The sequence below is a fragment of the Coniophora puteana genome (genome assembly GCF_000271625.1).
Source record: "Coniophora puteana RWD-64-598 SS2 unplaced genomic scaffold CONPUscaffold_5, whole genome shotgun sequence".
NCBI classification, from domain to species: Eukaryota; Fungi; Basidiomycota; class Agaricomycetes; order Boletales; family Coniophoraceae; genus Coniophora; species Coniophora puteana.
In genome coordinates, this window is record NW_006913057.1 from 2205195 (window position 1) to 2231816 (window position 26622).

General features: G+C 48.5%; 11 protein-coding genes across 11 annotated transcripts; 6 read left to right on the top strand and 5 right to left on the bottom strand.

Moving 5' to 3' along the window:
* Window positions 1-2333: 2333 nt before the first annotated feature.
* Window positions 2334-3784, top strand: CONPUDRAFT_54095 (ribonucleotide reductase small subunit; the record flags this gene model as incomplete). Its single annotated transcript, XM_007769171.1, has 5 exons — window positions 2334-2393; window positions 2450-2648; window positions 2699-2763; window positions 2817-3468; window positions 3519-3784. 5 exons carry the CDS (start codon window positions 2334-2336, stop codon window positions 3782-3784), a joined length of 1242 nt encoding a protein of 413 aa, XP_007767361.1.
* Window positions 3785-4624: 840 nt separating this feature from the next.
* On the bottom strand, window positions 4625-4921 carry CONPUDRAFT_54999 (uncharacterized protein; the record flags this gene model as incomplete). The annotated part of the gene is made up of 2 exons (XM_007769242.1): window positions 4625-4763; window positions 4812-4921. Coding segments are annotated over 2 exons (249 nt in total), but the record flags the coding sequence as incomplete, so codon positions are not given.
* Window positions 4922-6715: 1794 nt separating this feature from the next.
* Window positions 6716-8849, top strand: CONPUDRAFT_54920 (glycosyltransferase family 57 protein; the record flags this gene model as incomplete). The annotated part of the gene is made up of 12 exons (XM_007769238.1): window positions 6716-6849; window positions 6895-6973; window positions 7024-7039; window positions 7092-7269; window positions 7323-7476; window positions 7530-7601; window positions 7656-7908; window positions 7959-8104; window positions 8154-8290; window positions 8349-8446; window positions 8499-8571; window positions 8621-8849. 12 exons carry the CDS (start codon window positions 6716-6718, stop codon window positions 8847-8849), a joined length of 1569 nt encoding a protein of 522 aa, XP_007767428.1.
* An 83-nt stretch (window positions 8850-8932) lies between these two features.
* CONPUDRAFT_89825 (developmentally regulated GTP binding protein 1) lies at window positions 8933-10586 on the bottom strand (the record flags this gene model as incomplete). Its single annotated transcript, XM_007769887.1, has 9 exons — window positions 8933-8955; window positions 9011-9090; window positions 9139-9360; window positions 9417-9451; window positions 9569-9590; window positions 9651-9954; window positions 10164-10287; window positions 10349-10527; window positions 10571-10586. 9 exons carry the CDS (start codon window positions 10584-10586, stop codon window positions 8933-8935), a joined length of 1005 nt encoding a protein of 334 aa, XP_007768077.1.
* Window positions 10587-11207: 621 nt separating this feature from the next.
* Window positions 11208-13005, top strand: CONPUDRAFT_54856 (uncharacterized protein; the record flags this gene model as incomplete). Its single annotated transcript, XM_007769234.1, has 7 exons — window positions 11208-11258; window positions 11311-11366; window positions 11471-11705; window positions 11731-11827; window positions 11875-11967; window positions 12020-12282; window positions 12337-13005. 7 exons carry the CDS (start codon window positions 11208-11210, stop codon window positions 13003-13005), a joined length of 1464 nt encoding a protein of 487 aa, XP_007767424.1.
* A 212-nt stretch (window positions 13006-13217) lies between these two features.
* CONPUDRAFT_89827 (vesicle transport v-snare protein vti1) lies at window positions 13218-14127 on the bottom strand (the record flags this gene model as incomplete). Its single annotated transcript, XM_007769888.1, has 5 exons — window positions 13218-13308; window positions 13362-13423; window positions 13480-13848; window positions 13907-13973; window positions 14015-14127. The coding sequence occupies 5 exons, from the start codon at window positions 14125-14127 to the stop codon at window positions 13218-13220; spliced, it is 702 nt and encodes a 233-aa protein (XP_007768078.1).
* Window positions 14128-14267: 140 nt separating this feature from the next.
* On the bottom strand, window positions 14268-16515 carry CONPUDRAFT_103531 (EF-hand). The gene is made up of 10 exons (XM_007769889.1): window positions 16392-16515; window positions 16312-16336; window positions 16045-16262; window positions 15859-15992; window positions 15698-15799; window positions 15196-15648; window positions 14984-15145; window positions 14497-14925; window positions 14379-14442; window positions 14268-14327 (listed from the first exon to the last, which is right to left on the bottom strand). The coding sequence occupies exons 1-6, from the start codon at window positions 16453-16455 to the stop codon at window positions 15619-15621; spliced, it is 573 nt and encodes a 190-aa protein (XP_007768079.1). The 5' UTR covers window positions 16456-16515; the 3' UTR covers window positions 14268-14327; window positions 14379-14442; window positions 14497-14925; window positions 14984-15145; window positions 15196-15618.
* A 424-nt stretch (window positions 16516-16939) lies between these two features.
* On the top strand, window positions 16940-18602 carry CONPUDRAFT_136908 (uncharacterized protein). The gene is made up of 4 exons (XM_007769890.1): window positions 16940-17076; window positions 17134-17213; window positions 17261-17292; window positions 17347-18602. The coding sequence occupies exons 1-4, from the start codon at window positions 16997-16999 to the stop codon at window positions 18373-18375; spliced, it is 1221 nt and encodes a 406-aa protein (XP_007768080.1). The 5' UTR covers window positions 16940-16996; the 3' UTR covers window positions 18376-18602.
* Window positions 18603-18660: 58 nt separating this feature from the next.
* Window positions 18661-22199, top strand: CONPUDRAFT_123308 (uncharacterized protein). Its single transcript, XM_007769891.1, has 13 exons — window positions 18661-18881; window positions 18947-19231; window positions 19293-19716; window positions 19768-20505; window positions 20574-20671; window positions 20721-20774; window positions 20854-20889; window positions 20959-21178; window positions 21248-21433; window positions 21487-21699; window positions 21749-21863; window positions 21909-22000; window positions 22048-22199. Exons 1-4 carry the CDS (start codon window positions 18731-18733, stop codon window positions 20270-20272), a joined length of 1365 nt encoding a protein of 454 aa, XP_007768081.1. The 5' UTR covers window positions 18661-18730; the 3' UTR covers window positions 20273-20505; window positions 20574-20671; window positions 20721-20774; window positions 20854-20889; window positions 20959-21178; window positions 21248-21433; window positions 21487-21699; window positions 21749-21863; window positions 21909-22000; window positions 22048-22199.
* Window positions 22200-22530: 331 nt separating this feature from the next.
* On the top strand, window positions 22531-23319 carry CONPUDRAFT_54670 (LexA signal peptidase; the record flags this gene model as incomplete). Its single annotated transcript, XM_007769222.1, has 5 exons — window positions 22531-22641; window positions 22696-22802; window positions 22851-22978; window positions 23032-23075; window positions 23128-23319. The coding sequence occupies 5 exons, from the start codon at window positions 22531-22533 to the stop codon at window positions 23317-23319; spliced, it is 582 nt and encodes a 193-aa protein (XP_007767412.1).
* CONPUDRAFT_143804 (general substrate transporter) lies at window positions 23293-25823 on the bottom strand. The gene is made up of 13 exons (XM_007769892.1): window positions 25640-25823; window positions 25544-25586; window positions 25400-25486; window positions 25165-25347; window positions 25008-25115; window positions 24789-24896; window positions 24436-24731; window positions 24370-24376; window positions 24030-24320; window positions 23924-23978; window positions 23793-23873; window positions 23663-23740; window positions 23293-23615 (listed from the first exon to the last, which is right to left on the bottom strand). The coding sequence occupies exons 1-13, from the start codon at window positions 25795-25797 to the stop codon at window positions 23440-23442; spliced, it is 1671 nt and encodes a 556-aa protein (XP_007768082.1). The 5' UTR covers window positions 25798-25823; the 3' UTR covers window positions 23293-23439.
* Between the last annotated feature and the right edge of the window lie 799 nt (window positions 25824-26622).

Sequence of the window (26622 nt, forward strand, 5' to 3'; positions counted from 1 at the left end):
TCCAACAAAAGAGAGGTACTTGATTAGTTGAATAGTGCTTTCGAATGGCCGATTCATCCTAAAAGGTCTGCACAGCATGGCAATGGGTCACGGTGATTAATGACGATAAACTCCGAGTCAAGGCTCTTCACTGAATGTTGCTAGAACACAGGTCTTGACACAGGTATGGCTTTTCTGTACCAGAATGCACAACATGCTGATACAATGCTCTTTGACCTGACCACACTTAACGCTGGGATGGTCAGTCCTGGAGACAACGATGATGAGAGTACTCGTATAGCAGGGATGAGTGACTACGAACACGCTATGTACTGACTACACTGGCCATGCTGGCCCTAAACTACGCACCGTGCCTTCCTCAAGGCTCAGTCCGATCCTCCCTAGTCCAACACATATGCTGGAGGGAATTGTTCCATACTTCATCTGCACGGCGCATTTGCTCCTTCAACAAGATCACCACAGTGGTAAACTCCTCAAATATGGAATGTCGTCTAGACTGGCTACGTTACTTATCATACATTAGCATTACTGTACCATTACGACCTTAAGTTTGTCCCCTGTCCACCCGGGGCTCGAACTGAACTTAGTTAGGGTGGACAGTCCACCCTCTGTCGACCCATCCGAACTTAGAGAGGTGGACAGATGTGCAAACAACAAAATCACACCAAAAATAGAATAAATATACAAATAACACTCATAAACGTTCTCATCAACTGATATCTCTTGTAATGCTATTCTCACTTCGGGATAAGGTTGAGAGGATTGTTTGACCTGAAATAGTGCAATATTTAACGTTTTCTGTTCCAGAATACGAACAATGTCCACCAGGCCACCTACCCGTTGAACTTGTTGGGGTGGACAGGCGAAATTTAATTTAACAACTTCCCACGCCACCGTGAACTTAAGGTCGTAATGGTACAGTACTGTAGCTACACGACCTTAAGTTCGTCACGCATCACACCTGGCGGATCTAGCGAACTTACGACACGGTTTGTCACTCATCACAGGGGTCTTGGAACCTCGACGCGTGACAAACTGAACGAAGCAAGTTTGAGTTTGATTTATCAACACATCATACTTGTAAGTGATAAACCAACGTGCCATGGGCATTTCATAGCCTGGAAGCGACTTTCATGTGCCTGTGCTGAACGACCATGTTCACCTGGGTATGTATCTTCGTGCTTTCCTGGATTCATTAAATCCGAGCCGTTCAACGAGTCAGGTAAAAGAAAGCGGTACAGTAGGTCCGTTCACTCCCAAGACCGGGTCATTTATCACGTCGTTTATGAATGGTGGCAAATTACTGGGCACACCACGGAAGCGCTGAGGCCTGGGCCTGAGTACTAGTTAACCTGCAATTGACGTTGATGTTGTTGAAGGTGGAGAATATTAATGACTGCTTCTTATAAACCGTCGGAGTGACAATCTCACAAACGGGGTTAACTTGAATCTAATGGCTGATTCCGTGGCTCCAGCTCAAGCCTAAGTTTTGTGTAGTTGAAGACCATTCGATAGTGTCATGCTGGTCAGGTAAAACACCTTAAGTTCAAGATCACGCGTTCGCCAGACTTTTGAACTACTGTCTTTTTTGAACTTGATTTTCGTCACACGTCACGTAAATTTCTGTTGAACTTAAGGTCGTGTAGCTACAGTAATATTGTCTCTGATGGTTTGTTAGTGTCTACATTTTGGCTTCATGGTGAATAGGCATGGTTCGAAATAATTTTCAATGCAAGCTCCAGCGTCAAGCAAGGTTTCTGCCGCTGCAAGCGGCATTTCCCCGAGTATTCAATATCCCAGGGAAAAGCCGGTGTCCGACCGTCTTCTCTCTAGTGTGATTACTGTCTCTCACGTGTAAAGCCGTATGCATAAAGCTGTCTTCTAACACAATGACCTCATCATAGACGGGTTGTTCCCCTGGTAGATCCTGGAGTGAACATATCTTTCTGGAACCCACAGTTGGAGACTGAGCTGATCATTGAGCAGGACATATGTGGTGGAAAGTACTTGTACGATGTGACAAGCTGAATAGATGTACGGTACTGTCTCAGGAGTAAAATTCCCGATCTGGAGGACCTCAGGACCAGGTTGACGTAACAGAAGGATCTCGGAAGCCCGCCCCGGTCTATTGGATTTTTTAGTGTGGCGGTGAAAACGCGGTCGCGTCCACAACAGATTCAAATAACGCGACGCGGGATGTTGAATTAGCCAAACACGCCCAACTCAGCGTACCTGCATAAAAACCTGCTCGAGTATCGTCTTTTCCTCAGCTTCAAACTAGCACCATCCTACTTCCGCTCTACACCTCTATAACCTCCTCGTCAGTTCTCGACATGTCTTCTGTTGTTGGTCATATTCGTACTCCGTCGCCGGGCCCAACCCCGAGCAAAAAGGTTTGTGCTTGTCGTGGTTGTCTTAGAGCTCCAGTGACTAACTGCAAATCCTAAAGGCTGCGGAAGCGTTAGCTAACTTCTCTCTGGAGACCCCAACAAAGACCAAGCTTTCTAAGAAAACTCCTCTCGTCGACGACAAGCGTCGCTCTAACTCACCTGACACCCTCGGCTCGGAAACCTCGGATGACGTGGAGGCAAGAGACCCGCTTGAGGAACTTCGCACGAAGTTCGTTGGGGATATCAATCTACCTGAGTGTATGTCAGAGCGAATGACTCTTTTTAAATCTCCTAACATGTCTTCCTAGCGGAGGAGCCACTCCTTAAGGAGTCGAAGCGTCGTTTCGTTCTGTTCCCCATTCAATATCACGAGGTTTGTCTCTACATTTGCTTTCAAAGTTACCATAGGTCCTCATCGAAGTTCAGATCTGGCAGATGTACAAGAAAGCTGAGGCTTCGTTCTGGACTGCTGAGGAGATGGACCTATCAAAAGATCTCCATGACTGGAACAACCGTCTCAACAATAATGAGCGACATTTCATTTCCCATGTTCTCGCCTTCTTTGCCGCTTCTGATGGTATTGTCAACGAGAACCTTGTCGAGCGCTTTTCCAACGAGGTTCAGGCTGCTGAGGCTCGATGCTTCTACGGTTTCCAGATCATGATGGAGAACATCCACTCGGAGACTTACTCGCTCCTCATCGACACTTACATCAAGGACCCTGCTCAACGGGAATACCTCTTTGACGCCGTGGAAACAATTCCTTGTGTTAAACGCAAAGCTGACTGGGCACTTCGATGGATCTCGGACCAGCGCTCCACTTTCGCAGAGCGCCTCGTTGCATTCGCCGCCGTCGAGGGTATATTCTTCTCTGGATCCTTTGCGTCCATTTTCTGGTTGAAGAAGCGTGGCCTGATGCCGGGCTTGACATTTTCAAACGAGCTTATTAGCCGTGATGAAGGCATGCACACCGACTTTGCTTGCTTGCTCTTCACCCACATGAAGCGTCGTCCTCATCCCGAGGTTGTGCGTCACATCATCACTGAGGCTGTGACCATCGAGCAAGAATTCTTGACTGGTCCGTATGATAGTTTCCTGCGCTTACCTTCTGTCTTACCCTCATGATAGATGCCCTGCCTGTGGCCCTCATCGGCATGAACTCCAAGCTGATGCGCCGGTACATCGAGTTCGTCGCTGACCGTTTGCTTGTCGCACTTGGTAACGACAAGGTTTACAATGTCACCAACCCCTTCGACTTCATGGACATGATCTCCCTCCAAGGGAAGACAAACTTCTTTGAGAAACGAGTTTCCGATTATTCAAAGGCCAATGTCAACCACTCCAGTTCTAACAACACACAAACTGAAGAAGCCGCATCGAGTAAAGCCTTGTGAGTGTTCTCTTCGCCGTTTACTTGAAGAAACCCTGACAAGCGGCCTCCCTTAGCTCTTTGGACGAGGATTTCTGATCGCGTTCTCTTTATTTTGTTCCGTGTATGACTATTGCTGCATTGACATCACTCCACTATATCCACTATGCATGTTTTTAGATTTGTTATCCATGTAAACTGTACTGTACTTCTATATCCGCCTCATGAGCAAACTTATCCGGCTTGATCAAATAATCACGGACGACGACTGACACATGCTCATGCGTAGTGTTGCCGCGGTTCGAGAAACCAGCTCAAATTGGCTCCTTGAAATACCCTTTCTTGCGACAATCCCGACCAACTGAGTGTTAGTCTTCGTGGTTTTTAGCCTCTACACAGCGCCGAGGTGTGTTATCTGGACTGATAGTAAGTGCAAGTACAAGTTTCATTGACTTGGTTCCAGCCAGTTCGCTAAATGCGGCAACACTACTCATGCGCACCCTCCTATAGCTACGGACACTCACAGGAATACGTTCACATACTTGTACCGAGCCGCCTCTTATAATTAGCGTACGTACGTGTACATGCATCGTGCTATTAATATTGCCGCGGGATATAAATCTGCTTTTCTCTTAATTCTTCATGAAATCACCAGCCTGGCTGCACAACTATAATCACACCTTCAATAACACGAATGTCAAGGAATAAATCACAATGCCAGAGAGTTGGCAGCAATGTTTCGATTCATCATTATGTACAAGTACTGTGCAGGACAGCAAACATCAATGTCATAGTAATTCGTAGCCCCCCGTGAGCTGCAATGGTGCTAACGGAAACCACAATCATACTAGTAGACTGCATCTCATTAACGTTGCTTTTTGCTCTCCAGCTCTGTAGCAGCCGCCTTCAGAGGTGGTGCAGACTGCTGGTCTTCCAACACAGATGAGATGATGTACGCGACAAGGACCGCGTTTGCCATGAATATGGCGGTTATAGCAGCATAACTCGCGTTACCTAGGATCAGTTAGTTCCGAGCAAGAAAATTTCGTGACAAAAACGCGCCTGCCCAAACATATTTTTGTGACAAAAAGTAGGAGGACAAAGGTAAGACAGCGAGAGAGACACTAAAGATCACCAGTTTGATGAGGGTGCTTCTAAGAGCAAGTTTTAATCTTCAATCTGAGAAGACTAGCAATATACATGCCTTGATGCCGCTCTTGCAGTGGCTTCGGCGGGCACACCTTGTGGGTTCATGTTTGGAAAATTGTAGCAGTCAGTGTTTAAACGTTTACACGCGGCGCGCAGCCTTGGAAGAATGTCGCGTCATGGGCATTTCATGGGGTCCGATGAAACCCCCTGTAAACGTTTAGACCCGGACGCCCAATTACTTGCATACTACACACAATCCCCACTTTGAGTCCGGCAATGAACAACCTCGGGCAACATTGGGCTAAGGAAATCCTAGCCAGAAATGAAAATGGCTGCTATCTGTTTGTGGGCACCTCGTGTTCGCCACCTGTCCCAACTTCACCGTGGACAATTAGCAGAAGCCCTGCATATGTCTCAAATGTCAAGTCACATTAGCTGGTCGGCAAACCAGCTCAGCTTCCAGAATTCTCTAAATTTACACACATAAAGGTGTCCCATGGCCCGTTATCTGGGAACTTCGCCTAGAACTGAGCTTCCACCATGTCCTCTGACACGTCAACGACTACATGGGGGGACGTCAATGCCCCAAGGCGAGCCCTATTTGTCCATGGTCTGACATCCTCAGCCGGTACTTGGCACAGGATCGCACCAGAGATTGCATTCCATGGTGAGATGGTTTGTAGATATATGCCCTGCACACCATTTCTTATCCATGTCCGAGCAGGATTCTATGTCATGGCGCCCAACCTCGTAGGGCATGCGTCCAGAAGCTATGACCCCAAGAATCTGAACGTTCAGTCAATAGCGGAGGATCTTTTGCCACTGGTACATAGGTGGAAGACGTTTGATCTCATCGTTGGACACTCGCTTGGGGGTCTTGTCGCCTTAGCCCTCCTGGCCTACTTGCCCAATCCTCACCCCACAGCGGTTCTGATTCTTGACCCTCCCTTGTATCACTCCCCCGAAGTAGTTGCGGCAAGGCCGGCGTGGTGGCGAGAACAAACGTCTGTTATTCACCAGCCGGAGGTATATAAGGCCGAAAATCCTCTATGGAGTTATCAGGACGCCGTATGGAGGGCTCTGGGACTGCATCTGGTAGACCCCGAGTTTCCTACCGCATTTTATCAGGTAAAGTCATGAGAAAACTTGTGCATCTTAAACTTGACCTCGAGTCTTTATACCAGTGCAATCAAAACTTCTCGTTCACACATCTCCTGAACGATACGCCATCTAATATCAAAGTCACGATACTAACAGGAGATCCATCCTGCTACACGGCTTGTCCAATGGAGCTCTTGCAACCATACCAGCATATACGCGCTCTCAGTGTAGACGGAGCTGCCCACTGGGTACACCATGATGCACCTGGAGAAGTTTATCGAGCCGTCATTATCGCTTTGGATGATGTAGCTGCAACCAAGAACCAGACTACTTCTAGTGAATTGCCTCATGTACTTGCCTAACAAATCGCACAAACGGAAGTGATTATGCTTCAGCGCTTCAGCTTCATTGCCTGTGTGAATGCAGTTAAATGTGAAAGATTATTTGAAGATTTTTGGAGAAGTTATCACACTCACTCGTATGCATACATACCGTAAATAGGGGCTATTTCCCACTAAAGGTCCGACCTAGTTGCCGTTTCTGCTCGCGCGCGCTCATTCCCTTTCATAAAGACCGTCAAGGTATCAGATCAGCAGGGCTACAAACCTTTGCATATACGCGCTCTCTCCATTGGACTAGGGCTGGCAGGTTTCTGTGTGAACCTTCATTTCCGAAAATGACGAGCGCTCCAGGAAGCACACCCACAATGTCCGAGAACGACAAATTGCCACAACCAAGTCAACTTCCATCGGACAAGTCCATATGGTGGAGTTTGTCACGGTCTGAAATCGATCTGCTTGTCATTGCCACTGCCTTCAAGGCTTTGCTGTTCTCTGCGTAGTAAGACAGCTCGACGGCTCCTCTCGCTTTGACTCACTGTGCTAGTCGCTCGACAGATTTCGAAGTCCACCGTAACTGGCTAGCTATTACTTATAGTCTTCCTATATCCCAATGGTACTACGACGTACGTCTATAGTACTTCGTGTTTGATTACAACATCTAACCTTTATTTAGACTACATCAGAATGGAGTGAGTCTGCTTCGGTAGACGAAGTCCCTGGGCCATGTCTCATTGTTCCTAGCATTGGATTATCCGCCGTTCTTTGCTCTCTTCGAAAAGATTATGTCCATCCCGGCAGCCTTGGTCGACGAGAACATTGTGAAAGTAAACAACCTGAACTACGACGCCTGGTCGGTTATTGCGTTTCAACGGACCTCAGTCATCTTGACAGAGGTTGCACTTGGGGTAGCCCTTCTAAGGTGAGGATTACCGCACAATTTTGGAAAACGTCAGAATCATGCCAAACCCATAGGTTCACCCGCGCCCCGAGTGCTACTTCGCAGCAACGTACTTTAGCAGCTTCCCTGTTCTTCCACCCTGGTTTCCTGATCATCGATCATGTGCACTTCCAGTACAATGGATTCATGTTTGGGCTACTAGTCTATTCTATTTTCATGGCACACGAGGTAGGTGGCAGAGCTTACAGCATTACCCATGTGTCATATCCAGATTTCACCAGGGCCGAAAGCTAGCAAGCGGCGTTTTCTTTGCCATCTTGCTGAACTTCAAACACATATATATGTACTTAGCTGTAAGACGCCTGTAACTACCTTTGTGGGGTGCTGATGCTGACCTTGTCCCATAGCCTGCCTACTTTGTTTGGCTTCTTAGGGCTTATTGCATGACTCCTTCGGGGGCTATCCAACCGAAGAATTTTGTTGTGCTTGCGAATGCTGTCATCGCCATCTTCCTCGTCTCACTTGGACCGTTCATCCTTATGGGCCAGTTGCCTCAACTCTTGTCTCGGCTCTTCCCTTTTACTCGAGGTCTCAACCATGCTTACTGGGCGCCTAACGCTTGGGCATTGCTTACTGTCGCTGACCGAGTACTTCTCCAAGGTAAATCAATCCGGATGGACCTGCAAATGCTGATCCCAACCTCAACGAAGTTGTCAGGTCTGCAAAGCTGAGCGTTTCCCTGAACCATATGGGTGTAGCATCAACTTCGCGTGGTCTTGTCGGAGACACTGTCTTCGCGGTCGTTCCCAACATTAAGCCTTCGTATACCTTTGTAATCACTGTAGCATTGCAGGCAGTAAGATTGTTCATCCCTGTTGATTGGAATATCTGACGACTTGCATTAGTTATTTTTGATTAAACTCTGGAGGCTGCCCAGTTATAGGTCGTTCGTGACAGCGTTGACACTCTGCGGATACGTGTCATTTATGTTCGGCTGGCACGTCCACGAGAAAGCTATTCTGCTGGTTCTAGTCCCGCTGAGGTGATTTAAACCTGTTTCCCTGAGTAACGCCTTCACATATTGACACGTTTTTGTGCAGTTTGGTCGCCAGTGAAAGCTATGCTCATTTCCGTACTTTCGTAATCGCTAGTGTTTCTGGCATCTTTTCCCTATTCCCGCTGTTATTTACTCCCACAGGTCAGTTAACATCATCCGTTGTGTACTGACCGCTCCGGCTAATTCATAACAGAGGCCGGTGTCGAGCTGCTGTACACGTTGATGTGGGGTGTTGCGTTGATTCCGATACACCGACAACTTTATCAGTGTGTCCCATCGTGGAAATATGCTTTGTTGACATTGACCTTTTTCCAGATTTCCTACCTCAGCTCCCACAGTGATTCTTGAAGTTGTGGAGAATGCTTATCTGGCAGGCTTCATATTTCTTCAAGTGTTTGTCACTCTTTTCCCTATCTTCACTCGTGGGACTTCCCTAGAGTTCTTGCCGCTTATGATCACAAGCGTTTATTGCGCACTAGGCCAGGTGTTGGCTTTCTTGAGGTTGAGCGCTCTATATCTACAGCAAGTGGCGGAGCAGGCATAGACTCAAATATGAACCTCCATAGAGAACATGTTACTCGTATTCCTTAGGATTGATATAGCTATAGTGAACAGAAGATACTCTGTTCACTTTTTGGAAATGTGAACGACTGAAGGAACGTCAAAAGTCAGGTCGATTAGTTGGCGATAAAACTCAAAACCTACCATCTTCGTCTTCAAGGACATGCTCAAGTCCTACCTTTTGACCGCGGGCGTGCTTCGCACTAGACCCCCAAACTATAGCGCTGCAAAAACGTTAAAGTTGACTAATATGAAGGCACCAAGTAACGTACTATTTCATCTGCTTGACAATCTCCTTGTGAATGGCATTGCAGAAATCTTCAACAGTGCATTTCCCTCTCCGTAATACCACAGGGGCGGAATAATCTGGCGATTGCCCTCGTGGCTTGGTGTACACACGGACAAGGTCAAGTGCTTCCCACATGCTCTCTATGAGCTCGTCCACGTTAAGCCATTCTTTCGAGGATATGGGTACACTGTTGGGAATTTTGTATCTGATCATGCAGTTAGCACGGACCGATTAGTACTTAAATGAGAGTTGGACAATTACAAGAGGTCGAGCTCCTCAATCGAGATAGCGTCAATCTGCAAGAAAAATCGGTCTCGTGTCTCGTTTCCTAGAAGTAAGATTTACCTTGTTCAACACCTGTGGTTATGTAATAAATCTCCAAAACCGGTATGAAAGTTCAATGAGGAACTTACATAGATTGCCGGTATGTAAACTCTGGTTTGGGGTGTGCCATAATGAGTTGTAGTAGACAAAAGATGACATCCAAAGCCTGACCTGTTTCCCTCAATGACATCTACTAGGTCGTCTGCGGTGGCATTTGGCTCACGAATGGTGACATCCGCATTGCTCATCTTATACTCGCTGAGAACAGCTTTAATTTCGTCCTGATCGATGTTGGTGAGAGGCACTGTGTTCGTAATAGCGATACCGCCCTTGTCTTTCTTCTTGACAATAATCGATGGTGGCTTCTTATTGAGTCGGATTCCGAAACCTTCCAGTTCTGCTTCAATAAGCTTCTTGTCTCCTAGGGGCTTGAGGACATCGAGAACAATGAAGATAAGATTGCATGTACGAGCAACTTCGACAACAGTCTTCAGCTTCACAAAAAGAAGTATGAACACGCAGCTTACCCGCAATTACTATCAACACCACAGGTCAGAAAGCGAATAAATGGAATTGCTGATAAGCCCTTGCCTTGTCGACCTCTTCCGCGACCATCATTTGCACCCTCGATGATTCCAGCTAGGAGACATTAGTGACTAGTGAGCGACAAAGAAGAACACGTACGGAGATCTAATATTTGTATTGGTGCGCCGTGTACTTTCAGCGTGCCAGGTACAGTGGTCAAGGTGGTGAAGTCAATCTCGGACACCTCGGAATGTGTGCCGGTGAGCTTCGACATGAGCGTGGACTGACGACATGTTCTCAGAACGCACAAAACGTCTGCGTTATTGAAGAAAATTGGTTCACACCTTCCCTACTGACGGAAACCCGACAAATCCCACTGACGCGACACCAGTTCTAGCCACGTCAAAGCCAAGTCCGCCACCGCCACCACCCCCGCTCGACGGGGCGATAAGTTCACGGCGAAGTTTTGCGAGCTTGGCCTTGAGCTGGCCAAGATGGTAGCTCGTGGCCTTATTTTTTTGGGCTAATCACCGCGAACCGGTTGTCATGAGTCAAATGTAAAGCACAGCGACGATCTAACATACTTTTTGCCTGTGATAAAACGTCAAGCAATCAGTGGAGAACTTGAAGATGTTCATGAGATTGATGTGTATATACCATCTCATCTTCGACTTCCTATGTGCATTTTATGACCATTGTGTGGTAAGCGACGCTCTCGGATTATGGAAAAGAAACGCCGTCATACTTTGATTTTCTGTACAGTCGTCATTGTTGTGGTCAGATAATAGAAGAGGACGGATGTGTGATATCCCAAATGGGATTGACAGACCGAGCGGAGATATTAATAGTATATCAAGTATATTGCATCCGAGGGGCGCCTCCCACCTATCCCAGCTCCCTCACTACAGTACTTATTACAGTACTTTACACTCCTTTCATTTCGAAACAGACCGCTCCTTCTTCGCTCGTCCCTACCAACTTCCCAGCTGCCTCCTTCTTCGTTGCTGCGTAGCCTCCTCACGGTTACCCCCTCTGACTCGCTGCAACTCCTGTCGTTCCCTACCACCCAACTCCCTCTTTCCCCCTCACCACCCTCGTTTTGCATGCAACTGGCTGGTCCTACTGTCAAGAGACACTAGTCCATCTCGTCAACACCAATTCAACATACCCCATCATCCATCCAACTGAATTTACACTATCAGGATGGGTGGAGACGGTCCGGCATGGAAAAGAGAAATCGTCCCAGACCACAAGGTACGCGCTATGCCCTTACCCACCATCTATGCTCTTACCATCGCTCATCTAGTTCGACTTTGTCGACACTCGCGAGTTCACTGACAACAGTTTCTTGATGCGCATGAAGTAAGTTCTCCTTCGCATGTCCTGTCCTCGTTAGACATGTCAATGCACGGCTGTCTGCCCGTCGCTCTTAAGTACGGCAAATTCATATGCTTCACATTCAACAGGTATCTATGGTTGTATATTGTCATCCTCAAGTCATTCCTCGTCTATGTTGGCGACATCTTCACGGCGACAACCATGTTAAGCCCTGGCGTCAAGTCATGGTCCAATCAAATATATAACGACTGTGCTACTCAATCGACCGGGTGTTTCTTCATCCCCTTTGGCGTTGGTAGATGGCTATTTGTGGGGTGCATCATCTTTGGTTTCTTACTGGCAAGCTGTACCCTTTGTTTCTTCGTGTCATCATTCTCATTTGGCGCAGCTTGCATACGAAGCCCGGAAATCGAAGAGGATTATCGCTAGTCGTGACATCTCGTACGCATTCACGAACATAATGGCCAACCACTACTATTCCCTTCGTGCGTTTAAGTATTTTTACAGCGAATATTCATTGACAGACCACTAGGATCCTATGATCACTTTTGTTTCTTCGATCATATCAGTAACTCCACCAAAAAGAAGGATGATTTTGCTTTCTTCATCTTCTTTACGTTCAAGAGTAAGCAAACTGCGGGCCCATTGTGACATATATCTGAGCATCCTCCCTTCAGGCTGGAAACGCCTTCTGCTATCGGATGCACCCCGTCAAACCATCAATGCCCTGACTCTTTACAGTATATATCTTGCCAAAAAGGATGATGGCAATCCGTGGGACCTGACCATATATTTCAAAGGAAACAGCAGCTTTTCAACCACCGCCCTCACTGTGACAACGTTTTTCACAGTCGTCATATTCGCTGGTTCGCTGCTATTGCTCATTGCCGCTGGCATATTCTACATCCCCCTTCTGTGCTACATCCAGGGTAACTTGAAGGTCAGTGCGACATTCAGGTATCAATATGTTCGTGCTTATAGAAATACACTCCAGGAATATATTTGTCACAAGGTTGACAAGCGTATAGCTGAAGTCATCAAAAGGCGAAACAAAGAACGTCTTGCTAAAGCTGCCGAGCTAGCTAAGAAAGAAGCTATGGGCGATTACTCGCACCTCAAGAATAAGAAGGGAGAATTGATCGCGCAACCATTGCCGCAACCTACGCTTCCGAACCTGTCCGTTGACGACGATGACTTTGACGTAGCGTCTTACAAGAAGCCCAAACCCTCATATGCTCACTCGGACTATTACTATGGATCGGACCAGCAGAGTATTGCCCCTAGTTATCACACTTCACCACCAGTCGACTACTCGAATTACCCCCCTATGCCCGGATACGCAGCGGAGTACGGCTATCACGGGTACGATGATGATCAAGGCAGTACCGTGAACCTTGCCGCTGCCGCTGCACCTGTCGCATACCAGTCGTATGGCGCTGACAACTACAACGCATATGGCAGCACAGGTGTTGCCGCCAACTATGTTGCTGATCCCCATGACGTCTATGGCGGTCGAGTATCACCTCATTCAGTTCAGCAGGACTATTCTGCTCAGCATTATGGGTATAACCCCCATGATTACAACCCACACGAGTACGGGCAGGACGCGTATCATCCAGGGCACCCAGAGCAGAATCATGGGTCATTCGGACAAGCCATGTAGAAGAGTGCAGGTCATCTCCTCACTATCGTTATCGTATATTCCTCGACTTGTAGTTTTAGCGTTACTTGGTTTCTCATTCACAATGGTGACATGACTGGCATAATCACTAACCCCTGTAAATTTGCTTTCAACTTGAATTGGTCGGGTCGCGGTAAAGTGGGCATGACTGTCATAAATAGTGGCAATACTGGAATGTCCAACAGAAAAGAGTGTCAACGGAGAAGCTTCTCCCAAATTATAATACAGATAAGCAGGACAAGGACGATGATAATGGCAGCGGTCACCACTCGCTGTTGGTACATGCTATAAATCATTCGCGTCAGCGACACTCCTCAGCGTCGAGAAATATATTGTACCGTCTGATCATCTTCTTGAGTGTCCCTGAAGCGCGATCTATGGCGTTATCCGCGGTATGAAGCTAGAAAAGATGTGATTGGGGTCAACGTCCCATGAGAACCCATGTAGCCCACGCACTGTGTCCCTAGCGTTCTCAATCTGCTCTCTCTGCTGCCGCAAGTTCATGAGTATTTCGGCGCCCTGACCCTCCGTCTCCAGCGCAATGCGCTGCGATTCTTGCAGCCTGCGTGTGCCATCCTCCAAAACTGTCGTGCCTGAGAGGAGACGCGATCGGTCGCTGGCATTGCCGTAAGGGTCGTCGGATATTGGCGAGCCCACCCGGCTGCCGGAAGAAGCAAGGAGATCGGTGCGGTTGAAGTGCGAATGGAGGTCCTTGGAGAGTTTCTTGTACCGGGACAGTTCTGACTTCGTGGTGCGGAGGCGGGCTTGGTATTGAGCCTTGATGGACTGGGGTATGCCTTGGATTTCAATCTCCATCTGCGATACCTATGACAGAGAAACGCGTGTCAATGAAAGCACGATTGGAGGCAAGTAGATGACGCGCCATTTCATCTGCTTCATCGAGTTCCATCTCGACTCTTCTGAGGGCAGCCTTGCGCTGCTCTGGAACACTCTAAGACAATGAACTACGGAAAAACAACCGAACGAGGACGAACCTCCCTGCTCGTTCTTTGCATCGCCATCTAGCTTTGTGCGCACAGCATCAATAAGCTGGTGAAATTCCTGCTCGTAAGAATCGAAGAGAGAGGTGGGCGAGCTGTCCATGGTGAAGTTGCGTTAGTGAAGTGAAGGAAGGGGCGGGAATAGGCACCACAGCCAAAGGGGTAGTGGTTACACACCTTCCTATTCTGGGAGGACAAACATTCGCGTCTGGGAACGTCAGCTTGTCCAAAGCCGGTCCACTCGGTACGTCGACGCGCACGTCCTCCCTCACCAGAAATGTCCAGCATGGCAGACAGTGCAGCGTACGTGAATCTCTAGGTCTACGCATTCATTCCCTCTCATTATCCTTCCAGCATGTCACTGTACCTAGACCCTCAGATGAGGGACTGGGTATTGTTTCCCATTACCCTCGTCATGGTGAATATATCCTTCCCACCAGACATGCACCCCAAGAATAACGTCTTTCGCTAGGTATTGGTTGGTGTACTCCGCCACTATATCGTGGTCCTCCTCCAGTCTACTCCTAAGAAACTTTCGAGAGCTGCCCTTCGCGAGCAGTACGTGTACTTGTCCCACCAGCGCTAACTATCATTCGTTCATTCTTGTTCAGGCGTGCTTTGACGCGCGCCCAAATTCTTCGTGCAACTTCCATAGCATCCCCGCTGCCACCATCTATCTACAAGAACATGTCGCAGCATCTCTCTGACGCATTTAAAGCTGGGGCGTACCTAAAAGACGGTCCTCCAAAAGGCGATGCGCCTTCAGCAGCGCCCAATCCCCTCTCCGATCCGGCAGCCATGGATGGCATGATGGCTGGTATGAAAACGCAGATGGTCATGATGGTACCCCAAATGGTCATCATGGGCTGGATCAACTTCTTCTTCCAGGGCTTCGTACTCAGTATGTACTTCTTGTTTTCCTTCTACCTCAACTTGCTCTAACCCATCTCTGTATGGAGTCAAACTCCCGTTCCCTCTTACTCTCGGATTCAAGTCAATGCTACAGCGTGGTGTTGAAACGACAGACATGGATGTTCGATGGGTGTCCTCTTTGTCATGGTACTTTCTGAACTTTTTCGGCTTGAATGGACTTTACCGCCTGATCCTTGGTGGGGACAATTGTGGGTAATGTCCGAAATGGTCCAAGCTACGATCTCTAACCACTCTCTAGCTGCTGACTCTTCTCGGGACATGACCGCAACTCCTTTTGCCGGTGCCGGTGCCATGATGGCTCCGGGGCAGCCACAGGACGTTAACAAGTTATTCAAAACCGAGCGCGATAACCTCGATTTCGCCGAAGGCACATACCGATGGACAGGAGAGGATATAGAAGAACGAGTGCTACGTAAATATGGCAAATTATCTTCGTCGTCCACATTTTGAGTGGCGATGATTCCTAATGCTAATTTTTGTGATAAGTACACGATAATAAAGTGAGATACCGCTACACCAATGGGGGGTTTGTACATCGATTCAGATGGGCGGGAAGGAGGATATTTATGTGGTCAGAGCCACCGTCTTTCCTCCTATCTAGCAGCACCCGCACCCGCGAGCCGTAGAAGAAGGGTATCATACGAAAGTCTGTTGTCTAGTCCTACACCAGTCCGTCATATAGCGATAGGGCCTGTGTTTGATGTTATATGGCGAAACCTGAATAGCAAGGAGGCAAGTACCTGAACGATTGTGGGGTCCTGCTTGCTGCCCTCGACAAACTCATCGTACGTTAGCTTCGCGTCCTTGTCCCTATCCATATTTCTGAAGATTTTGTCCACGCGCTACAAGCATTAATATCAACGGTTAGACTAAGAAGAACAAATCTCAGATTGCAAATCACCTTTTCTGGCGTGTCCTCATCTGCAGGTAGCTTCACCATTTGCCCCGTCATCTTATAAATGGATTGGACTATCATGAGCATTTCATCGTATGTGATGAATCCGTCCTTGTCTATGTCATACAACTGAAAAGCCCCTGAAGGCCACCTTGGTCATGAGCGTGGTCGTGGCAATCACAGATTACTCACATTTGAGCTTCTCATCAAGACGGCCACGACTTGTGACGCTTAGAGCGCATATGAACTCCTTAAAATCGATCGTCCCGTTTTTGTTCTCATCAAACACGTTGAAGACGTAGTCTGCGAATTCACCGGGATCGCCAAATGGGAAGAATTGCTTGTAAATCCGGCTAAACTCGTTCTTGTCCAGCTGGCCCGAAGGACAGTCTTTAAGGAAGCCTTTGTACCTAAGCCACGTTTACAAGTGAAATGTATGAACGGAGAGAAGTAACACACCACTGTTGGAGTTCCTTCTTGTCGACTGCGAGTAGGCATAACGTCACCGGTCAAGACAAGCGGGGCATCAAGCGACCTACAGTAGGTATTCTTCTGAAGATCGGCCAGTTGTTCTGGAGAGAGCTTGCTCTGCGATTTGCCCATGGTGTCAGCGAGGGACCTGGTGTATGCGATGAATGATGGAAGAATGCGTGACGGTGCGCCTTGGGCTTGGGTTTGCTGTACTCTGCCTGGAGTTTGTCTGCTATCTCATAACGGGAAGCGGGATGGAAAAGGGGTTTCGGTTCCCACGAAAATGAAATCAACGTCTTGGGTTACCGAAAGGAGAATTTGCAGTCATTTATGCTGCTATCCGTGTAGTCCACAAAACATGAGGCTCTTGGGTACAGCGAGGCTGCACTAAAAGTGTCGAGGCAATGCATCGCCCTGTGTCGTGGTCTGTCGCTCAATCATATCAAGTCATGTCGATGCCGATCCCGCCAGGCTACAGATGCAAATGCTCTGATACACCGCTTTGCAAGCCTTGCCTGGAACACTTGAGCTTGAACTTGTGAAGACCCAACAGGAACCCTTTTATAGTATCTTGCGGAACCATATACTTACATACTCTCCAAGCACGGGCCATCTACATCAGCAGCCTTAAGCTTCATCCTATCTAGCTCTACCCCAAGCCTTTCCTCCCATCATGTGCTACATCCACGGAAACACAGATCCAAGGTCTCATGTATGTCCCATGTGCAAAGTCTTTAAGCCGAGCGGGGCAAGGTTTGTTCTGTCTACGCTGCACAGCCATTTGGCGTTCGCTCACTGTCGCAACGCCAGATGTCCCCACGTAAGGGACGTTTGTTACAATCGGGCCCTACACCCTCAACATGACATCGTGTATATTAAGAATGCAGAAGGTCTGTCGCCCCTCCTTCATACAATCCACAACTCATCGACTCTACAGTCAAGGCTTTTAACGGGTGCGGATACTGCAAGGCACGTTGGTTCGACCTATATCACGTCAAAGCCTTGACAAATATTTGATTGTAGTGGGCCAAAGTAAACCCCCCAACGAAGCTATCTGGAAACCCAAACCCTGGATGGCCGGGATGTTGTCGTCCCCCTTCCGCCAGTGAGCAGCGTTTCGTAGGGCCCGCGGATTGGCCCACTGTGAGCATTGTCCATGGAGTTCCCATACCGCCGGAGATAAAGAGCGTATTGGATTCTCTGGCCGCCAAAGGCAGCTCCATTCCGGGGCTCACTACCATTCGACTCCCGGCCCAGCAACCATCTATCCCTCCTCTGGATCGTCGCAATAGCGGGAGCAACGTGAATGGCAAACCCGCATCGCCTTCAGCCAAATATCAGACGCTAGCAGCCTCCGCGAGAGGGAGATCGGATGGAAGTCCCACTCAGCAAACTTATTCGCTGGCAAACTCCAGCCCTCGAGCATCATCTACGAACATAGTTCTCAATGATACCCCGCGACGGCAACAAACGTATCCCGAAGGCGGCGGAGAACGATCCCGGAGCTCTACCATTCGACGGTCTACTGAAATGGATGGTTCTGTGTCACGCCGGCCAAGTGGTCGTTCCTCGGCCTCCTCGGTGCTCCCCCCTTCTGTTATGAAGAAGTCAGGCAATGAGTTGCAGAGTACTCAGCGTTCCTCTCCGAGCAACGACTCAGTGTCCCAGATCACTACTTCCGTCCGGAAGATGGGATTGGCCCCCTCCTCGGCGGATCATGATTCTCATTCAGAGAGTAGTAGCGACAGTGGCAGCTCAAACGGCTCATCATCCGACACGACTGTGGTCTCTGACGGCGCATTCACCGATTACCTATCTGATGAATCCGATGCTGAATTGCAGCGGCAAGCCGAGGCGAAGGCAAGATTGGCCGCGCACAATCAGGCTGAAGAGCTCGAGTTCAGAGCTGCACGTCAGCAGCTCGCTGGAGTGGGCTTGCGTCCTCCCCAGGCTTGGGATGATACCAACAGTAACCGAGCGATGAACCATTATGCGCCGTTCTCGAACAGTAGTTATAATTCTGCGCCAGTCGCCCACCAGGCCCGTGGATGAATGGAGGTGGAGAAATGACGCTCGCACTGTAGGCAGTGGCATGCAATTGACGACGCACACCAATTTGATGGTTATGTTGTGGCGGGGTGTTTCATGGGTTTTGATCATGCTTTCCTGTTGTTCTGTATGCTTTGTGTAACATATCGATGTTCGCCACTGTACAGTTGTATGTTTTTCAGGTTCATCACGTCAGCACATATAGGAATCCAACGTTGCGATACGCATTTGGAGGGCAGGGCTATTCCGCCGTTTGATAGCATTAAGTCCCTATTTTGCAACTTTGCAGCATGCACAGGCTTGTACTTCAACACACCTCTTCTCCCGCCAGCACCTACGAGCGGCCTCCTGGCTCACCATGAACTTGGCGCGTTACTCTGTCAGCGCGACCGAGCCTGTCATCATCTACGACATCCGCTTTGATCCTGAACGCCAGATATTTGCCATAACCACACCTGCAGGTTTCGCAATATACCGTACATGCCCGCTGCAACTACTTAGGAAACGGGGTAAGCGTTTGTTCTACGCTGCCAATGGCGTCTATGTCCGATAGCTAAAGACAGATGATGTCCAGAACTCAGGGGAGGCACCCTTGCCTCGGTGATTCCCTCTCATTCCTCCTCCCTCTTGTTTCTTCTCGGTGGTGGCCGGAGCCCCCTTTACCCTGCAAACAAGCTCATCTTATGGGACGATGCTATCGGTGCAGAAGTAGCCGAACTTGAATTTCGCGAGCGAATACGTGGTGTCGCATGTCGGAGAGGTTGGGTCGCTGTGGCTCTCCGTTGGCGGGTCGTACTTTTCGAGATAGGAGAATCCGTAAGCAGGAAAGGAGAATGGGACACTTGCGATAACCCTCGCGGTAAGGACATTCGCGTTCATTTGCCAGGGCATACTCATCGTATGGTCGTGGTTCATTGTAGGTTTGCTCGCTCTTGCGACCGATGCCAACACTACCCTACTAGCTATTCCTGGTCGACAAATGGGCCACGTCCAGCTTATACATCTTCCTCCGTGCCCCCCTTCCCCCAGTTCCCCGAGATCCGCTCCTCCAAGAGCCGCGAAGCCTCTGTCAAAGCATCCCGTCTCCATCATAGCGGCACATGAATCGGCATTGACTACGTTGACTGTGACCCCAAGCGGTAAGCTATTAGCGACGACCTCCTCTAGGGGAACGCTTGTTCGCACTTGGGACGCGTATACGGGTAAACTAGTCAGAGAACTGCGCCGTGGATCGGATAAGGCTGATATCTACGGGGTTTCGTTTCGACCTGATGAGGCCGAGATGTGCGTATGGAGTGACAAGGGCACTGTTCACGTTTTCTCATTGCTAACCTCTGGGTCCTCGTGAGTCTTCAGTCTCTCCCGACCCATACCCTCCTCATGATATCCACACAGGAATCGACAGTCGACACTTTCTAATCTGGCACCTTACCTACGCCTCCCGAAGTACTTTGATTCCCAGTGGTCTTATGCACAGTATCGGATACCTGTGCAAAATTCCCATATTTCTCTCTCAACCTCAATGCAGCCGTCACCAGCTGATCGACCAGAGGAGGAACGATGCGTGGTGACATGGATCCACAGTCCAAGTAACACAGAATCTCCAATAGAGGAGCAGGCAGAGCCGCAATTTATAGCACTTACATATACTGGTGGCTGGTATCGATTATCAGTCCCCTCAACATCATCTAGTCCCGGATCCCCACGTCCCAGCGAAGTGTCCCCTCCTGGATCTCCTACCAAGTCGGCCCGCGTACGAACGACGAGTCTTATCTCCTTGGCAAGTGCCACAGAGAGTACGAAGGGAAAAGAAAGGGAGCGAGATGGTGAGCGGAAGGAGGGTAGATCATGTATACTTCAAGAGTATCGTAAATTTGGAAGGTGGGATGGCTGGGGCTGATACACGCGAGGGCGTCAACCTGACGTCTCCACTTGACTTGTTGAACCATCTTCCCGCGTGACATTCACAACCTTACCTCGTCTTACCCTTGATTTTTGGTGATGGCTCCTATTTCACTTGTGGAACCTCACGGTTCGTACGTTTCTAGTTGTGGTTATTGCAAGGAAGATGGTGTCCGTAAAGGGAGATTTCATCATAAAGCGAGTTTGACGGCAAACATACTTTCATGTGAAGTACGTCACCAAGGCCCGTAAACTTGTCAGCATGTTTATCGGTCTCACTGCGTCGATCTTTACCTCAGACCTATCAAAAGATGATTGATCGTGGATGGAGGCGCTCGGGTCGGTACTGCTACGCACCAAACCTAAGAAGATCATGCTGCCCCCAATACACCATAAAGTTGGCAATCAAAAAATATCGTCCCTCAATGCTTGCTCATGGCACTCAGGTTGGACGCCTTAAAGTTTCAACCTAGTCGTAGCCACAGAAAGATCACCAACAGGTAAGATTGTCACTATCTCGAGCGCTTTCCAAAGTGCCAAAAACATAGGTTATACTAAAAGCTAAACCACTTACGTAAGATGGAATCGTTTCATCCTATCTGGTTCTCAAGAAACGTGAGTGTAACTGCGATGTATCATATATCATCTGGGACGGCTTTAACTTACTGGAACTTGCGGGAGCAGCACCGCTTCATTCTCGCTAGTATCATCTCTACATTCCTCAGAGGAGGGCTTCATTCCACCCGGAAAGGTTGCTATACATCGCTTTGAGGTCACTTTAGAGCCGTCGTCCTACACCGAAGAGAAGTATAAGCTGTATACGCAATATCAAGAGGAGATCCACCATGATAGCGACAATACTCCTAATTCGTTCAAGCGATTCCTAGTTGACACGCCGTTGTCTGTAAGAACATTAATATTGCCTTGCTGTAGTGCCTCACGCTAACATGTTTTCTGATTCGCGGGGCTACAGAGAGATCCTATTCCCTATGTGGACTCGCCGCCTGCACATCTCCCTCGCGAGTATGGGTCATATCATCAGTTGTATAGATTAGACGGTGAACTGATTGCCATGGGTGTAATCGACGTCTTGCCGTCCTGCGTCTCAAGCGTGTATTTCATGTACAATCCCACTTACGAACGCTTCTCGCTCGGAAAAGTAAGTTCAGTAGCCAACTGATCAATTCAATGAATAACCGGTTGTGTCTTTAGTTGAGCGCCCTTCGCGAGATTGCTCTTGCGCTCGAGATTCACGACGCAGGGAGCACATCTGTAAAATATTTATACATGGGTATGTGCATCTAGGTTCCCATCAGGTCACGCTTCCTGCGAACTTACACGACCACGGCTGAAGGCTTTTACATCCATTCATGCCAGAAGATGCGATATAAAGGCGAATACGCACCATCGTATCTGGCCGATCCAGTAAGTCAAACTCATGAAGTCCTGTGTTGCAATCATATATCGTGCGCAGGAAGACTTTACCTGGCACCCGCTTAAAGAATGTCAGGCAATACTCGATGGCCACCGATACGGCGCCTTTACTCGCCCGGAGCATTCACTGAAAGGTGAGGGCGATCCTGGGGAGGGTAAGTTTCTTCCATGTAGGTAGTTTGTCTGCTGAAGTTTTACAGAGACAGTGGGACCACTACCAACTAAACTATTAGAAGACATCTCAATTCTCAAAGCAATTCGACAGCGTACGATTCATGCCGTACCCTTCAAGGTTCGTGCTAATCTGTCACTTGAACATGAAATCTCACGCAAGCACAGGAAACCATGGCATGGGAAGATGAAGATCATCGAAGGGATGCCGAGGATTGTGTAGGCGCTTTGGGCAGTGAAATGGCACAGGAGATACTATTTTACTTCGCAGCGTGATCTGTCGACTTTGTAGCTTGTCTGGAGTTACTTGTGAATTGTAGCAGATATAGAATACGATGAAATTTGCGAATTTATGGGCGACTTGTGATTTGGGCAGCAGTCTGCATATAACAAGGTGCAAGATCTAGATCTGTTTGGTCGTGGTTCGGGCCGGCGGCAAGCTGCAGCAAGCTACTGTACTGAGTCAGACAGTAACACAGTGTACTGCTACCGCAACAGTACAGTCGTCCGGAACTTCGACACATGCCCTGTGCAGTTTTTTTGCCTCAATCCGCTAGTTGCTGAAGTTACTTTCGGTATCCGGTCTGGTACTTATAAGTTACATTTAGACATAGCCCAATCTCCACATTGGAGCTTGAGGTCTCCAGTATGATGTTTCAACACCTTCTCAAGCCCGTCTCCTTCCTCTACTGGCTGCCAGTCGGTATTGCTGTCAACGAGTATGTATATACCCTCAAGACGGTCAAGGGCAGAAGTATGCAGGTTTGTGGCACTGTCACTATGCTCCCTTCTGATTACTGAGCGCTTGTCAGTTAGCCAACACTTAATCCTGATGATTCATTCTCCAACGATGTACTTCTCTTTGACCGATACTCGATACGTGCAGGAAAGCCCGTAAACAGAGGGGATATAGTTGCTCTCAAGTATGCGTATCCTTTTCTGCTGCCAGACTTATAGCTCACTCCGTCGAGGGATCCGATTGGAGGCAGCAAGGTGATAGTGAAGCGAATCATTGCAATTGAAGGCGACACAGTTCAAACACTACCCCCTTATCCTGATGCCGAAGTAGTTCTTCCCAAAGGCCACGTGTGGGTGGAGGGTATGCTAGTATTGTCAACTCCAAGCAATGATGTGGCTGACGGATACACACAGGTGACGAACCATTTCATACTTTGGATAGCAACAAGTTTGGATCCGTAAGCATATGAAGGTCATCACGGGAATCGTTACTAAAGCTTATGTCAAAAGGTGCCAGTGTCATTGATAGAGTCTCGATTAACTAGTATCATATGGCCATTGCACCGCTTTGGACTGGTGCAATCACAAATTGACAAGCCTCTTCGGTCGACTTTCACGAAACACTCAGATTGGTACTGTGCCATGGCTGCCTTCGAACGGGAACGCAAAAGGCAGGATAGAATCTCTGAAGCTTGCAAATGACCATCAGTATCATAAGTACGATAGCTACTTTCTATTGCTATTGACATCAGTGCACGTGGGCTGGATGTAATCGCGTAGGATATCTTTCATAAAGTGATATTAACAATAACATGTAATAAACTAATCGCGGTCGGAAGTTACATTGGAGTCTGACCCATGACGCTTCCGAAGACCTGGGTTAACCCCCAAAATCCTGTCAGCTTCTGGAGTGCCTGCGGCTGGGACGTCGTCGCGCAAAGACACCTTGACGGGCGACACGCCTTCCTGATAGGCAAGGGCGAATACAACGTCCATATCTGTCCAAGAAATCAGCAGGGATCAGAACACAGTGCATCATACGAACCTTCTAGTGAGCGACCAGCCGTTTCTGGGAAAAAGAAGTATACAACAGGCACAATGAAGGCGTTCAAGGATGCAAAGACTGGCTACTAGTTAGCATGCATGTGAGTGTCTGCACTCCAAATCGTACTCACCGATGTAAGTGCCCCAAGATATGTTGTTGAAAGAAGGACCAGTAACCATGACCACCATAAAGTTGAAGATCCAGTTTGAGGCTGCATGAGTGAGAATGAGTTGTGCCCAAGGTTCATTTGTGTATACACACCTGTACTCAGAGCGTTGGCAGGAGCACGAATTTGCAGGCCAACAATTTCAGCAGGCTATGGCGTCTTTAGCGTTATTTAAGGATGCCTGAGGACAATCAAACTTACATAGAGCCATGTCATTCCAAGCCAGCCCAAAGCGAAGAAGGAGTTGAACACGAAGAGTAGAACAGCGCTCACTACCTGAGCCCCGGTATTATCTTGCAAGCTTCCGAGAACGGCCAACAAGATCATGGTGATACATTGACCAACAGCACCAAACAGCATCAGTCTGCGACGGCCGACACGATCAATGAGGACAATTGCAAGCAGGGAGGCAAGGAAATATTCGGTTCCGTTAGCAGCAGCGATGATGCGGGAGGTTGTGTCAGAAAGTCCCAGGCGTTGGAAGAGTACAGTCTATGAACGTTTGAGTGTGGTATGGCCATTGGAAATCACCAATGCTTACAGCATAGCTGAAGAGAGGAAGTCTGTCAGCAGAGCAGTCAGGTGCAAAGGAGAATTTTATACGTACTAAGTAATTAAGTTGATCCCAGTAATTTGCTGGAAGCATTGATTGACAACACCCAATGCAGCTCGACGGAAGTTCTGGCTGCGACCGCCTGTGAATAGTGCCCCCAAGTGTGCCTTCTTATTCCTTTTACCAGCTTCAGCGTTACCAAAGTCCTCGACTACCACAGCTTCACGGATGGCATGGTATGTCTTCTGAACGCTTTCGTCGGTCCAGTCCTTATCATCCAAAGCAGAGATGACCGCTAAGGCCTCGGCATTGCGCTCGTGCTTCACAAGCCACCTAGGAGACTCAGGCAACTGGAGAGTATTAAGGCCACGATCCTGCAACTTTGACAGGGTGAGAAGGGAACTCACAAAGCCAATCCCAGCGACCATGACAAGCGCGAACAAGATTTGGAGGGCGATAGGAACTCTCCACTGTGCAGAGGAACTGTCGGCCCAATAACATGCGAAATCAATCCACTGTTGGTTAAGAGCTTAGTAAACGTCTGTCAAACAATTTCGTGTTACATACATATCTGTTATCATGTAAGCTTCAGCGATCGCGAACTAATCAAAAATTATGGAAACGACGTACGAGACCATGATACCGAAAGTGATCAAACTGCCTTCAATCATGATAAGACTTCCTCGTCGCGCTGCTGGTGAGCACTCGGCATGATAACTAGGTACCGTAGACGTCTAAAGCACGTTTAGAACGGCCTTTCATAAGTGAGGTATCCTCACGTACGTTGAGTCCATTCCCCAGGCCAGTGATGATACGTGCAACTACCATCATGGCATAATTGACAGATGCAGCCTGCAATATGGCACCGACGATCATGATGATACCGCCAATGACAATGGTCCGTCTCCGTCCAAGCCTGTCACCTATCCAGAGGTTGGACAAAGCGCCGATAAGACATCCTATTTCCTACTCTTGACGTCAAGAGCCGCACAACAGATAGAAATCGACCAATACGTACGTATATGGCGACAACAAAGCTCTGCAGTGTCGCGTGATTTGAAGGTTGGCCGTTACCAGTCTTGACTTGGGGGAACGTGGCCTCGAACTAAAATTGCCAGAGATAAGTAAATTGTACGCCTCATCAACCTCATGGTGAGCAGACCTGATTCGCCGTGAGAAGAGCAGACATGACACCTTGGTCATATCTAGGGTAGTATAAATATGCGCTGATCCTTCACAAAAGCCTAGAAGAACAAACCCAAAGAGAGTGAAGCCGGTGCCAGCAACGAACGCGAGTGCTGCAGTCAATTTGCGACCACGAAGTTTCATGTGGTATGACTGGACCTCTTTTTCTGTAATACCGGCCAGTTCGAGATGCCGGTGGTCGGTATTCTCCCCGGAAGCGTGTTTCTCCATGGCAGGAAGCTGCTGCCTGTGAAAAGGTATGGTCTGGGTAGGGAGAGCGAGCGCGTCGGGTGAAGAAAATACTTCAGGACGAAGCTCTTATAAGGGCGGGAAACGGAGAATTTCTTGATCACGCCAATGACCTGAGACAGCCGAGGACCGGCTAAGTCATGATTCATAGGACGCTCGTGCGCCGCATTAGCTGTGCTGCACTCAAAAACAGCAAGTGTGTAGTATTCTGGGGTGCAAGCAGTAGGGAAGAAGCTGAGGAACGGTCACCAGAATGAAGCGGCAAAAGGAACGAACCGGAAAAAGGAGGAGTCACGTTGATCGCCTATTGATGCGAAGGGAACAAATACGGCATGACGTCGACAGACTGTGGAGCATTTCCAGCGCGCTTACCAGGCCGGATGATGGTCTATGATGGTCGTAGAGGAACTCGTGAGTGGTTGTGTATGTATGTACATATGTACGGACCCAGCTGCCAAGCATCTGGCTTTGATCTGGCTTCCGAGGTACGTCAATTCTATTCACCCAGATTTACCCCACACGTGCTGTCAAAGTTGTCAGCAGAGGGGCCCATTTACCTCCGTCTAGGTACAGTACCGCCGGCGTCGAGGCCTTATCTGGCCTTATCTGGCAGGGCGTAGATATACGATCGTGGGATGTAATTGGCCTCGATTCAGGAACTTTCAACGAGCAGATTCTGATCCTCTCCTCCTTAAACTGTACTGTAGTGACTGGCTAGTGATTGGAGGTGCTAGAAACTGCCGAATGAGAGAAAGAAGGTGTTTCCCAAGGTTGCAAGCGACTTGACATAAACAGCTTTTCAGGTGA

What these genes read in the sequence shown, in the direction of transcription:
- CONPUDRAFT_136908 (XM_007769890.1), top strand. Translation starts at nt 16,997, where the DNA reads ATGTGCTACATCCACGGAAACACAGATCCAAGGTCTCATGTATGTCCC. An exon ending in TTTAAGCCGAGCGGGGCAAG is followed by an intron (nt 17,077 to 17,133) that starts GTTTGTTCTGTC and finishes TCGCAACGCCAG; the next exon opens with ATGTCCCCACGTAAGGGACG. An exon ending in GTATATTAAGAATGCAGAAG is followed by an intron (nt 17,214 to 17,260) that starts GTCTGTCGCCCC and finishes TCGACTCTACAG; the next exon opens with TCAAGGCTTTTAACGGGTGC.
- CONPUDRAFT_143804 (XM_007769892.1), bottom strand. Translation starts at nt 25,797, where the DNA reads ATGGAGAAACACGCTTCCGGGGAGAATACCGACCACCGGCATCTCGAA. An exon ending in GCCTGGGGAATGGACTCAAC is followed by an intron (nt 25,116 to 25,164) that starts GTACGTGAGGAT and finishes AACGTGCTTTAG; the next exon opens with ACGTCTACGGTACCTAGTTA. An exon ending in TCGGTATCATGGTCTCGTAC is followed by an intron (nt 24,897 to 25,007) that starts GTCGTTTCCATA and finishes CTTAACCAACAG; the next exon opens with TGGATTGATTTCGCATGTTA.
- CONPUDRAFT_103531 (XM_007769889.1), bottom strand. Translation starts at nt 16,455, where the DNA reads ATGGGCAAATCGCAGAGCAAGCTCTCTCCAGAACAACTGGCCGATCTT. An exon ending in AAGAAGGAACTCCAACAGTG is followed by an intron (nt 16,263 to 16,311) that starts GTGTGTTACTTC and finishes AACGTGGCTTAG; the next exon opens with GTACAAAGGCTTCCTTAAAG. An exon ending in ATGAGGACACGCCAGAAAAG is followed by an intron (nt 15,800 to 15,858) that starts GTGATTTGCAAT and finishes TAATGCTTGTAG; the next exon opens with CGCGTGGACAAAATCTTCAG.
- CONPUDRAFT_123308 (XM_007769891.1), top strand. Translation starts at nt 18,731, where the DNA reads ATGAACTTGGCGCGTTACTCTGTCAGCGCGACCGAGCCTGTCATCATC. An exon ending in CACTTGCGATAACCCTCGCG is followed by an intron (nt 19,232 to 19,292) that starts GTAAGGACATTC and finishes GGTTCATTGTAG; the next exon opens with GTTTGCTCGCTCTTGCGACC. An exon ending in TTGCTAACCTCTGGGTCCTC is followed by an intron (nt 19,717 to 19,767) that starts GTGAGTCTTCAG and finishes ATATCCACACAG; the next exon opens with GAATCGACAGTCGACACTTT.